General features: G+C 33.1%; 2 protein-coding genes across 2 annotated transcripts in view; one reads left to right on the forward strand and one right to left on the reverse strand.

The window, feature by feature from the left end:
• LOC108917070 overlaps positions 1-7,289 on the forward strand; it is a 118,652-nt gene extending 111,363 nt beyond the window's left edge. Inside the window, exons 5-6 of the mRNA XM_018723502.1 lie at positions 5,385-5,649; positions 6,445-7,289. Coding sequence (XP_018579018.1) covers positions 5,385-5,649; positions 6,445-6,536 — 357 coding nt within the window. The 3' untranslated portion in view covers positions 6,537-7,289. The remainder of the gene's footprint in view (positions 1-5,384; positions 5,650-6,444) is intronic.
• A 2,037-nt stretch (positions 7,290-9,326) lies between these two features.
• Positions 9,327-13,420, reverse strand: part of LOC108917039 (putative gustatory receptor 28a) — an 11,506-nt gene continuing 7,412 nt past the window's right edge. Inside the window, exons 3-7 of the mRNA XM_018723465.1 lie at positions 11,623-11,897; positions 9,795-10,132; positions 9,668-9,736; positions 9,523-9,612; positions 9,327-9,416 (exon numbers count right to left, since the gene is read on the reverse strand). Coding sequence (XP_018578981.1) covers positions 9,327-9,416; positions 9,523-9,612; positions 9,668-9,736; positions 9,795-10,132; positions 11,623-11,897 — 862 coding nt within the window. The remainder of the gene's footprint in view (positions 9,417-9,522; positions 9,613-9,667; positions 9,737-9,794; positions 10,133-11,622; positions 11,898-13,420) is intronic.

Below are 13,420 nucleotides of genomic sequence, written 5' to 3' on the forward strand. Positions count from 1 at the left end.
GATAAGAAAAGACAGTTTTTAAATTTGTATTCCACTTCAACTCAAGTTACAATATTAAACGTAAATTAAACAATAGTAAGTACCTACAATGTTCAAATTGCCGTCCCTCAACTGTCACACATTTCGCGCATCTTCTGGAAACGCTTCGGGTATATGAATATTTCAAATATTATTAAAAGAATTTTCAACATTTCGTCGAAGTTCCTCGATAGAGTAAAAAGGAATTCTAAATATAATGTCTCTTAGAAAACCCCAAAGGAAAAAGTCCAACGGACTCAAATCAGGTAACCTAGCTGGCCATCTGATTGGTCCGTTTGTTCCTATACACCTATCTCCTAAAATTTCGTTAGTATTATATTATCATACGAGTAAATGTTGCACATTTAAAATAAACGTCATATTTTTACAAGAAAAAATATGTAATTTATATATAAAACAACCCATATCTCCTGTGTTTGTAAAAATAAGTATAGTATGTGATATGTTGCTAAAAAGAAAAAAAAAATCTCTATTTTTTTGACCACCTACGATTTCAATTTAAAAAAATATAACTTTGGGTCATAACTTCGAAATCTTAAGATCTACTAAAAATCTAATACAGGCATTCAATTCTGCGCCAAAGAATTAGTCTTGAGCAGATTTCACTTTAACTCTAACTTATTTAACAGCTGAGATACAGACATGTTCAAAAGTGTCACAATAACGAGAAACGCCCTGTAACTCAGAAACAAATGAAGATAGCAAATTTCTGATTTCACAATCGAGGTTGCCAAGAAAATCGATCTCGAGAACGTCGTGTCAGGTGTATCATATCTTTAGTAGTTTCTGAAATACCCTGAAATCCCATCGAAAATGGACCAGCCTGTGCAATTATAAAAAAATCCTATTAAATGAAGGCAATGTTCTGTGTTACCAAAAATCTAAGCATGCAAAGGATATCTAACCTCACACTCCTAACTGTTGATATTGCTTGAACTACTCTATAGGTACCAACTCGTATTGAATTACATCCATAATTATAATTAATAAATGCATAGTTCAACATTTCGTTTGAAAAAAAAATACGGGACTCTACCTAGGTACCCAAGAGTTTCTGGGGTCGCTAATTCCGATACCGAGGTCGTTTAAACTCTATCACCTCAGGTTCAAGGGCATTTTAAATCATCTTTCATTAAAAAAAAAACAAAACAAAAATTACTTTGAAGTTATGTAACTCACTTAATTTTGACGTTTCATAAAATAACTTGTACTATTATTTCTATGAGTGAACTCATGTTTCTAGCATAATTGCGGGACACCCTGTATATACTCACTTTTTTATAATAAAAAAAAAACGGAAAATAAGAGCTTTTCAACGCCATGCCCGTAAATTGAAATTTAGATGCGTTATTGTAAGGCAGATTTTATCGGCTGTAAAATTTTACAACTAGCGTGGTGACTTCGGCCCCGGGGGCCAGGAGGCGGCACAGGACATCCAGGGAATCCATTTCCCGAGGGAGGATCTGGCCTTGCTCCGCGCGGTGCATAAATCATTAGACCTTGCGGTTTGGCCCGAGTGCTTGTTATCAGCATATTCGAGGTTCCGAACATATATCATACATTTGTCCATAATATACCTGTTTTTTTTTCTGTGTGAGGATTTGCTCCCATCTCGTAATTAATCGTATATTTACGCCTTAACGAAATGGGTCAGTGGAACTGGATTTTTCTGAACCTCAGTTTCCTAGAAATAAAGACACTACACGGAGAAGGCGATATCGTGTTCTCAATCTTTTTAAATCAGTACTGCATTTAGTATTATTCGAATTTAGTTGTAATTATTGTCAGTATACAGGGTGTTGCATAAGTGTGTACAAAAATTATTTCATATAATTTCTTTAACTTGACCTTCCCCTAAAAAGTATATTAAATGGGGATGGTGTAAACTGGTTTACTAAATTAAAAAAAATAAATAAATAATTCATATGTAATTTAAAATAATCTTAGTAGAAATGATATTGCTTTACAAAAGTTATTCAAAATTAGTGCTGGCAAAAACCGGAAAAAAGTGAAACCGGTTAACCGTGTTCCGTAAAAACCGATTTCAGATAAAACCGGTTAGTCGAATAGTTGCTAAAACCGGTTATTCGAATAACCCGTTACTTGAATCGCCAAAACCGGATATCTGAAAATCGGTGCTTTACAAAGATAGACCCGGAGAAATTGTCTAAAAAAAAAAGGTCTACAAAAATCTGGAAGTCAAATTTGTTTACGAAGAAATCGATCCCCAAAAAAAAAGGTCAATTGCAATCGGACAAATCGATGTCTAAAAAAAAGGAAGTAGATCATCGAATAATCGGTTATTTGAATAATCGGATATTTGAAGATTCGAATAACCGGTTTTCGGATATTTGAAGAATCGAATAACCGAATAACCGGTTTTAGGATTTCATAAAAATCTGAATTATCCGAAACCGGTTAATCGATTATCGAAAAACCCGATTTCAGTTGCCAACACTATTCAAAATAGCCTCCGTTTTGAAAAAGCATTCATCCACTCTTTTCAAGAAATTAAAACGTAGACAATACAAATTTTTTTTAAAGGCAAAATATGTTTTTAAATAATCAAAGGCATCTTAAAATAGTACTTAAAACATCTGAAAGAATAAAAAAGTTTGTAAAAAAAACTAGGAATTGGTGAATTATTTCACCCCCTTATAGCATATCAGGAAAATGGAAAATTGCCAGTAAAATATGATTTTATAAGTACCTACTATAATCACTCCAAATTTGGTTTGCTTATATTCAACAGTTTTTGAGATAAATAAAAAAAATTTATTTACACCATCTCCTTTTAACCTTTAATGGACTGTAACTTTTTAAGGGAGACTGAAAGATCCCCTTAAAATTTTCCAAGGAATGCAGTCCTTGAAACATCCTGTATAAGTGTGCTACTGGAAATTCAACTAATCGTTTTATTCAATCAAATATAAACTCTTTCGGTGATAAATATTGATGAAATAATATTGTACGATTGAACGTTTTCCTTCTTTTCAATTTTTTTTTGAGGGTAAGTCTCGCCAATTCCACTCGGTTATAAATGCGACCTTTTGGATTCTTCTACGGTCCTTCTCCTTTGACTTGTAGCTCCTATTACTGTGATACTGCTTTTTAGAATATAACTTTACCTAGCATAATCGTCCTAAAGGTAAAATCATGTTGAAGGAAAGGAATATATTATTAAGTATTAATAGCATCCAAATGCAATATAGATATTGGTTAACTCTGTTATACTATAGAGCCTCCCACGTGACAAGTAATTTTGTTTGGGAAAAGTAATTTTATTTCGTTCGCGTTGGCAATTAAAGAATATTAAAACAATAAGATGAAGATCACATTGAAACATAACATTCTGTCATTACGACTGATGTCACTAAGGTGTAGGGATTTTTAATTGACAGTGCCAATCGTGCAATGTTGTATGCCTATGATTGGCGGTCACGTGAGTTCATCATCATTTATGAAGGCTCTGCATCTATGAGCCGTACAGTTCAGTTTTTCTCGGTGTACTGTTGCAACAGAAATCAACAGGAGCATTCGAAATTTCATTCCGTCCCATATCTTTATTTATATTTATTATTAGAAATTCCAAAATTCTTAAGTGAAATGCATTTGAAGCCTATACAGGGTATTTCCTTACGAATAGGCTTAATAAGAAATTCCTTAGAGCAATGGAATAATTGAGCAAAAAATGCCTCAATCAAATGTTGCTCATTTTCAACCCATAGGGTATCAAAGTTTATACATTTCTGTTTAATTTTACCATTACATTGCACAAAGTTATTGGATATTTCCGTTTTTTTTAATTCGAGAATTTAAAAAGAATTATTCATTTTTTGTTAATCGACAGAGGGCATTAGTTAGTCCTTATTGGAGATGGAAGATATTGATCTACACTTTTTTTTAACATATTTACAATTTTAAGTAAATATGAAATAAACCTTTAGATTTATGTAGCAGTATTTTCATGTTCAGTATGTATCACTCCGATAAGTGTGATTGATAATAAACAATTTCGATTATGTTAGCAGAAATATCTACCTCAATGGCTATTACCCCGTCGAACGTGATTAAAAAAAATGTAAGAAATTGTAGACACAAAGAGTAAAACAATTTGTTTAATAAATAATTCACACAACACAAATGACGATTAAAAAATTAATCTGACTTTCAGATTATAATTTGAAAAAGGACATTCAGTTTACCCAACTCAATAGAATCACGACATAACACCACTTTAATGTTTCGAGTTTGGATAGGTGAGATGTTCTTGATAGCGACTGAATTTCTAAGACATCAAAGGCATAATTCAGATGCACAATGGATTAAACACTGTGTACAATGTACGCAATTTACCTACCAACGTGTCTGGCAGCAATCAGCCTCGCCTGGCTTTGTGAAATTAGATATCATGGAAGGAGAAAGGCACATCAGAAGGAGCACCAAAAAGTTAAATACTCTTCTTGCGGCATTAAATTTAATGCCATTAGTGATACTTAATACCGTTCTTTGTTATTTGTCCTTTTCTTCAAAAGTAATTCCTATTATCATCATTATTATCAATACTAACCTAAAGCTCACATTTGTCCTTTATTTGAAAACAATAACAGAGCTTGAATTGAAAGTTCAATGTATATTAGGTTTTTCAAAAGCGAAAAATGATAGTAATTGTCATAGAATAGTTACAATTCTGCTTAACAAACAGTGTGGACCATTTTGGTGATGCATATATTGGTGTCTTGGAAACTGTAAAAGATACTAAAAGTGATTATGGGTAAAAAAATGGAGGAAGTTTTAGACAGTTCTGTTGCTAACTTAATTGCGCTGCCAGACCGGTCCTAGCTCTACAGGTTTTTGAGTTATTTTGAGAAAAAGTTAATGTAGCATTGTCGAAAATCATCTGTAACTTTTTTATTTAGAGGAATTTTTAAAATCTGAAAATAATTTTTCGCAGCAAGTTTTTTCGAGGTATATCACTGTATATTTAGATTTTCATTGCGGCGTTTCGGTTGCGAGAAACCATCATCTATCTTTCTTCTTATGGGCGCTATATTGAATTTTAAGCTGAGCAAATAGAGCATTTTTTTGGCTTTATTATTACTTTTTATTGTATTTAGACTACAGCTATATAGAACTACAGCTATATTCTATAATTTAGAATAGAACAATTATATAAAAAGATTTACGTCCAGTTTCATAATGCGTTCTTTAAAGCGCTATCGCAACAATAATTCATCATAATAATTAGCAAACTTTGCTTAAAATCAACTTGTGCTAGTATGATTATGAAACTCGACGTTAGTTAATTTGTAAACCATCTATTTTTAAACAATATTCTGTTTTAGGTTTTTGAGAACAATGAAAGCATCAAAATATATCCCATAGAAATCGACGTGGATCATGCTTTAAACCTGAGATCTTCAAAATCCAAGATAGAAATAACGACCAATAAATCGCACTTCATTCTTGGCATCATGACCATCAGATGTGAAGCTTCCATCTACTCCATATGGAAAGAATCTGTGGAAAAGGTTGTGAGGGATGACACACCGCAGCTCGCACCTGTTCTTGGATCCACTTCTTCTCAGAGTCACACTGATCAAGTCATAGGTGCAAATTTCAATTTTTTCTCCTTTTCGCATAAACGGGATGTTTACGAGTTTGGGGATGCATTTTTTATGGGAGATTGATTGATTGATTGATTGATTGATTGATTGATTGATTGATTGATTGATTGATTGATTGATAAAAGAAACTGATTGTTAGCAATTTTACTTAACGAAATTCACCCAGTTAACCAGCGTTCAATAATAGCACAGGCACATAAAATAAAAAGTTGGCTGATCTGGACCAGTTCAACTCTTATTCCAATGTATTTTGACACGCTGGACACAAATCTGGTACTGGTTAAGCTTCCTGGCTTCTCCTATTCCTACAAGTGTTTTGAGATATTGATGCTCCAATTTGATCATTTAAAATTCAACGCGAGAGGTAGATTCTATACCCAAGTGATTTTCTTCAGTGGTACGAGCAAGAAGATCAGAAGTAACCGATGCTGAAAGGGTGGACATCAGTTCTTCAACGGATAATGTTCCTGTTAGAACCGAGTTCATAGAAGAGGGAATCGGAAGCAGAGACAATGTTGAAGAGAAAAGGGAAGAAAGTGAAACTGAAACAGAAGAAGATAAAATAGAAAGAAGTGATGACGAATACGTAGTGACAGATGAAATACAACTTCCAAGTCCATTTAACCACGGATTCAGATTTAGCGTGTCAAAATACAGATAGATAATCTAATGGAATCTTCAAGTCAGCCCACCATTTTATTTTATGCCTGATTTATATAACTTTAACAACTTTTTAATATGTTTTTATCAGTTGATCATTACTGTTTTTTTTTTTCAGAAATTATCAGCAGTAGCAGCGGCTGGACCCTGAGTCGGTCTATGTGGAACGTCCTCAATGTACAATTCTTTTTAATGTTATTTCTGAGGTAATGTTAAATATTGGGTAACTAGAAATTATTCAGCGTGCCTCATCAGTGATGTTTGTAAACGTAAAGGGTATTATTCTGAAATTGTTCACTGAGTACACAACCCCAGGTTAATTTATTGATAACGTATGTACATATTGTCTGTTGGTGGATGTGTTGTCTTAATGGAAAAATATTTAACTGGTCTGGAGTTGAGTGTCCAAGAGGGACACCTGTCGTAGACAGTTGAGTGCATTTTTCTACATTATTTTCACTGTGACTCAGCTCATATATGTTTTTGCCATCTGTTATGTACAAAGTACCACAATCAAAATGAGGATCATTACGATAACACATTTTTCTCGTTAGTAAGATAAGTTTTAATGGCAATAAGTGGAAATTGTATAAATCCAGTCCCTTATATATAGTATTCTCTGAAATTATAATATCTATTTAATAGACTACCTATTCCTACATACCATAGTGTTAATTTATATTCTAGTATGTAAAAATGTGATAAAAAAACTAGAACTAAGGTTTTAGTAAAGTAGATAATTATTTTAAAATTTGTAGTACGCAAAATTTATAACCAATGTAAATGTTTATAAAAGTTTATTATAATCTATCCCAATTTTTGCGTACATACGGTGTATTATATGGTGTAATATACATGTTGAGACGATTTTCTCTTTAACTAACCAGATAAGCTTTTTGATTGTTGGATAATTTGCGCATTACATTGTTTTTTACATATACTGTATTTATTGTAGGTCGTTAATAAATTCATAGTCATGTTTATAATAAAATTGTTAAAACTTGCAGTCGTTTATTTTCTTGTATTCACCAATTATTTAGGGTAGAAAATGTTAAAATCTGCGAAATAATTTGAATTTTAAAATATTTTCCAAAATTACGTTAATTATGTTGACTGAACTGAAAATATAACCTGGATTTTTTTAGTGATGAATTAATAATAAGCATTTTCAATAATCAAAATTGCTGAAATTGCAAAACAAACGGAAATTGTTAAAAATTTGGAAACCTCTGGCATCGTCCTCTATACAGGGTGATTCACAACTTATCCAAAAAAAAAATTGGGAATAAATATGTTTTGAAAAATGGAGTCAATATCGTAAATTTTTTTTTATAAAATCCTTATAATTTCTGAGAAAAAAATGATTGAAGTTGTAATATTTTCAACCCTTACATCGTTGGGCTACTGTAGTCTCTAGAGTCATTCGCGTTATGCGCTGTGCACAATGCCCTCTCTCTCTCCGCTTTTAGTGTTACCGTTTTTGCGATAGTGTTTACAATAGTTTTTCAAGTGTAAAAAATGGCTTACGTGTATAGCAACTCGGAGTTGATGGGTATCTTTTTAATATATGGTGAAGCAAGACAACAATTGTGTTAGTTCGTAGAACGTGGGTAAGACGGGCTCAAATGTGTTTACACGAGGGTGGACAAAATTTTGAACAGTTGTTGTAACAGGTATGTAAAATTAATTAAAACCTCAAATTAATTTTATTGATTAATAATCAATAACAATAGCGTTAAAAGCAGTTGGATTTGCTGTAATAAAATAGGTGTAATTTTATTTATTTCCTTCCTTTGGAAAAAAATTCTTTCAATTTTTTGTCCATTTTATTACACTTTTGCCGTCGTGCATGCTTTGCCTGCGCAAGGTCAGGTTTTACAGTGGACCAGTTTTTAATGACGTGTAAATCATTTTCGAAATACCTTTTCTGTATTTTTTTTTTATAAAATTGTATTTGTAAGAATCCCTTGTACATTAGAAATGAAATTTTTTTGATAAGTTTTGAATCATCCTGTATAAAATGTGATGTCCATAGATAAAACGCCCTCTGCTTCTTGGTACGTTTTTCAAGGTAATTAATAGTGAATTAATATTTAAATAATAATCCCTAATACAATACAAAGAATGATTCGACAATGTGGTAACATATAAAGTCACTAATGAAAACTGTGTATTAATTGCACAACTTCATGCACTGAAAACACTTGAAGACAGAGCCAGCCGAGCTATCAATGGAGTCAGTGGTCCCAAAAATGTTTCTTCGAATTATTGTAGTCAGTATTTAAAACTATATTTTATTTGTAAAAATATTTTTGGAAATCAAGTTTTCTCATTTCGATTTCCACTTCAAGTTTGTAAATACCCTGCATATTACTTTTTAAGTTTTAAAATCCGGCAAAGCAAATGAATCCTTTCCTTATTTTATCCCTTCCAATATTTTGAAAAATTCATTATATTTGGGCTGGAAATGACAAAGAAAATTCAAGTTTTTACGTGTTTATTATTTCAGAGAAACAATAAAAAACAGTAATTCCCGGCTGAATTACTGTAAAACGACGCAGAAACTGGCACGCTATATCGAAAATCAAACCTCAAGGGTTCATCACAGTTCGGAAATGTTTACGTCTCTGTCATATTTGAATAACTGATGTTTAAAATTTATGATATGGAAGGCAACTCATGCATTTATATGATTCTGGTTTTGAGGTATTCATCCCTCGGACGGTATTTCTTTTTAACATTCATGTAACATATTACCAATGCAAAATGGTGCAAGACTTGGTAAACCGGGAAAAAGTCGATTTCCAGTAAAAAGTAATTTAACTTTTCATACTTAGTGCATAGTATAATGTATATAAATGAAGACTATGATTGCACATAACCCAACGCTTATTCAAGTACTTTTAATTTAACACCTATTAAATTCACAAACCCTATTTACTTCAGCAAAGTTACAAAATAAATCTAATTTAACTCAAAAATTCATTAACACTCAGATCTTTAATGTACAGTTTGATTGTCATATATTTTTACCATATCTACGTTAAACTGAATCAAAATAATTAAGTACGTTGTTGCGCCAGCCACCACCTAAAACATACAAACTTTACTCTTTCTTGTTTTTTCTTAAAACCACTTCAATTAGAGACACGCTCATAATGTTTCAAAAAGCTTATTGATTGTTGATAAAACTTACCGAAAATAGCAGAGAATAGTCCAAAGGAAACAACCCACACACGCTGAATGACAATTTACTGTGATACATCTGCAAGGAGTGAAGATCAATCTGAAAAATATGTCTGAATTTAATAATTTATCACTTTTTAATCTTAAGGTCGTACTAGACTTTTCAAATCTTCATTTGCTGAACTATTCCTGATCCTGTGCAAAATTATGGGACATTCATTAGCCTAGAAAGAGAAGTACAGCACAATTTCTGCTTTTGTACCATAAATATCACTAACCAACCTCTTTACAAGTTTCTGCTGATATCCAGACAACAACAAATATCTCCAGTGCGTTGGATAGAGTCCACAAAAAGAAAAGCTTGTCGATCCGTAGCTTACTTGGATCTTTTACAGCGAACACCATAGCGAACAAGAACAGCCCTGCGATGATACTAACGAAGGATATGGCAATTTTAAGCAATTGTTGGAAGCAGAAGGTCTTGTTGGTCAACCTCGCTGTATCCGTTAGTATCATATGGATTTTTGTAACTTGGTTTATTATGTATAAGGGATCATTTGCCGTTTCTTGTTTAGCAGGTTTCGGATGGACCAATCTTATGGTAGATACTAACTCATAGTCTGAAATTGTAAATATTCATACAATTATTGAGTGCAGAACAAAATCAACGTTATATACGTCCCATAAGCACATGATCAAAAAGTTACTGCGACATTCTTTGGCTCAGAAAAAGACGATTTGACCTAACTTCCATTAAGAAAAAATGCCTGGCTCCTGTGCTATTCACTGTCAAAGTTCTTAAAAAAAATATATGTTTTTTGTAATATCTGGAGAATGTTACGATGGATTTTAATGAAACTTGCTGTGGACTTGTTCCTAAGTAAAACTCATGTTTTCATGAAGCAACCGCGTCCATCTGCCTTGGGCTAGTAGTAAACAAGACAACTTGGGTGGGAGTGTACGCGTCTACACGGCGCGATACCCAAATCGACGGGTTCCAGATTACCGATTTACATGGATTGAAAAGAGTTTACGGGAGACTGGGCAATTTTGTGTTTGAGCCGTTGACCGTGTGGGTCGTTCTCAAGTACGAAATGCAGCCGATGAGGGAGACGTTTTAAATAGGGTTGCTTAAGATCCAAATATCAGTACTCGCCGTCTGACAGTGGAATTTAGGGTACCAAAAAGTACAATTAATCGCATCATAAGACAGCAGCTCCTCCATCCTTATCACCATTTTCAGAGAAGACTTCAATTTTGCTCCTTTATTTAAGAAGCGCGGTCCCCCGACTTAACGTTTAATTTTTTTCTATGGGGAGCCTTGAAGAATAAAGTTTACGCTACTCCTGTGGCATCCCAGGAATAATTATTGCGTAGGATTCAAAACGAGGCGGACATAATACGGAATGATAAAAAATGTTGAGGAGGGCTCAATAAGTACGTCTTTATATTTTTGATATCAAAAAATAAATCTAATGAAGTAAAATGATATTCAATCCGTCGTCAGACTTTAAAATTACGACCATCTTACTTACAATATTGATATCCTAGGTAAAAGAATTGGCAATTATTATTAGAGAAAGTTGCTTCTTGTATAAGGGCAGATTTACTGCGATACATGTAAAATTGTTAACAATTTTTTGCAAAAAACTATGAATGGTACCAGATTTTACCAAGAGCACGAAAATCTCGAAAAAGGACTGTTGCATCAATAAAAATAAAATGAATTGATTCCAGCGACCAAATAAAAAGTTCTGGTCATTCTTGTACCAAGACACTCAAGAATTTACCACTAGCCCAAGGCAGATGAACGCGGTTGCTTCATCAAAACGTGAGTTTTACTTAGGAGCAAGTCCACAGCAAGTTTCATTAAAATGCATCGTAACATTCTCTAGATATTACAAAAAACATATTTTTTTTTCAAGAACTTTAACAGTCAATAGCAGAGCAGCCAGACATTTTTTCTTAATGGAAGTTGGATCAAATCGTCTTCTTTTGAGCCAAAGAATATCGCAGTACCTTTTTGATCATGTGCTTATGGGACACCCTGTATATTGCTTGTACCTATAAAGTAAGGTTTTAAACATACTTTCCTAAAATGCATACTCACCAATTTTACAAGGCGTCAACTCGGTACTCTCTAATAAGCATTTATTTAGCTTCTTATATCTTAGACGAAGAAAGTTCAGGTACTGAAAGTACTGCAATTCCGTCAATGCATTAGCAACGCAAGGTAAATAGTAAGACAATATTTCCACAAGTATGTTTGGCAATTGACTAGAGTAGCAGGCCAGAAATAATTCTGTCGTTATCAACAGTGACAAGATTACTCCAACTCCCACAAAAGCAACTGTTATATAAATTATAATCATAATGTGTGTTCTCCTGAAAAAATTACAAGAAAAAATATTAGGGTATCCCAAAAAGGGCCGAAGCCCTCGATAATGGTTCAGGATTAAGTCCTATAAAAGAAAGTTTTAGATAAAAGTTGTAGGATATCAAGAAATCAATAATCCCATGATCTTGGTTCCGACCTTTACCCTAAGTTTCAAGGTTAAATAAAGGTCAACCTAAAACATTAAACATAACACCCTGTGTTTATATACCAGAAATCAATAGAACTCAATTTACGTAGGAATATAGTATCGAAAAATTTTTTCTTGCAAGCTATTTTAAAGTCAAAATATTTTTTCTTTGAATAACTGGACAAAAATGTTTCAAGCTTAAATGAAAAATTAGATTGTGACCTCGGATTTGACCTAGCAGCTAGTTAGATCATCAAATATTATTTATTAATCTGTGTTAATGTGTTAAATTTCAAAATTGCTGTCAATATCACACTACCAGTTTTATTTATTTATTTATTTATTTATTTATTTATTTATTTTTATTTATTTCACTACATATCCAACAGGCAAATGCCCAGTTATAGGATACAAAGTCAATGTAGTAATACAACACACAACGCATTCGAAAATATATATCAATAAATAGAATTAATAAAAATAAATGAACATGGCAATATACCAGCACAAAATATAGTAAGACATAATATAATATACATACATATACACAGAGAAAAATATACAGCGTGGTAAAAAAGTTCTGCATAAAATTCATATTTTCGTTAAACAATTTTTTTTTCGAAAAACGGTGAGACCCGTCGATTTTTATTTGATCCAGGGCACCTTGTTATGTGGAAAAATTTTGTTTTCGATAATCCACTTACGGCAGCGATGACATAATTTTTTTTTAAATGACAACGCATATTTTTTTCGTTCGAAATTGATGACAGTGATAATTATCTAAACAACGGTGTGAAAATTTCGATGTCTTACATAACAATTTTTTTTAGAAAAATGCACCTTAAGTTCTTATAAGTGATAATTGTCTACTTACACTATTAATGGCTCCGAAAAGGACAAAGTTGACAAAATTACATTTCAAACGAGTAAAATTACACTAATGTTTGTGTAAGTCTAGCGAAATTGTTCGAATTGCCCACCCTGTACCATTTGGCATTGTCCTAAGCGTGTGTAAACGCCGTCTACACTTCGTTCAAGCATTCCCGGGTCGATTTGATTTATTTCAAAACGAATACGGTTTTTAAGTTCTTCCAAATCACCTGGTCTGTTTGTGTACACACGCGATTTCAAATAGCCCCACAAAAAAAAGTCTAGAGGTGTTAAATCAGGCGAACGCGGAGGCCACTCGATTGTTCCGCGTCGCCCGATCCACCGGCCAGTAAACGTGTTATTCAAGTACTCCCGTACTTGCACTCCATAATGGGGCGGTGCACCATCCTGCTGAAACCAAATTCTTTCCTCAGGAATATCAGGATCCTCGTTGTTCGGGAATAACTCTGCTAAGCTTGGGACCAAATCGAACCGCAGGAAATCCAAATAGCG

This window comes from Anoplophora glabripennis, unplaced genomic scaffold, assembly GCF_000390285.2.
Source record: "Anoplophora glabripennis isolate ALB-LARVAE unplaced genomic scaffold, Agla_2.0 scaffold69, whole genome shotgun sequence".
Classification (NCBI taxonomy): domain Eukaryota; kingdom Metazoa; phylum Arthropoda; class Insecta; order Coleoptera; family Cerambycidae; genus Anoplophora; species Anoplophora glabripennis.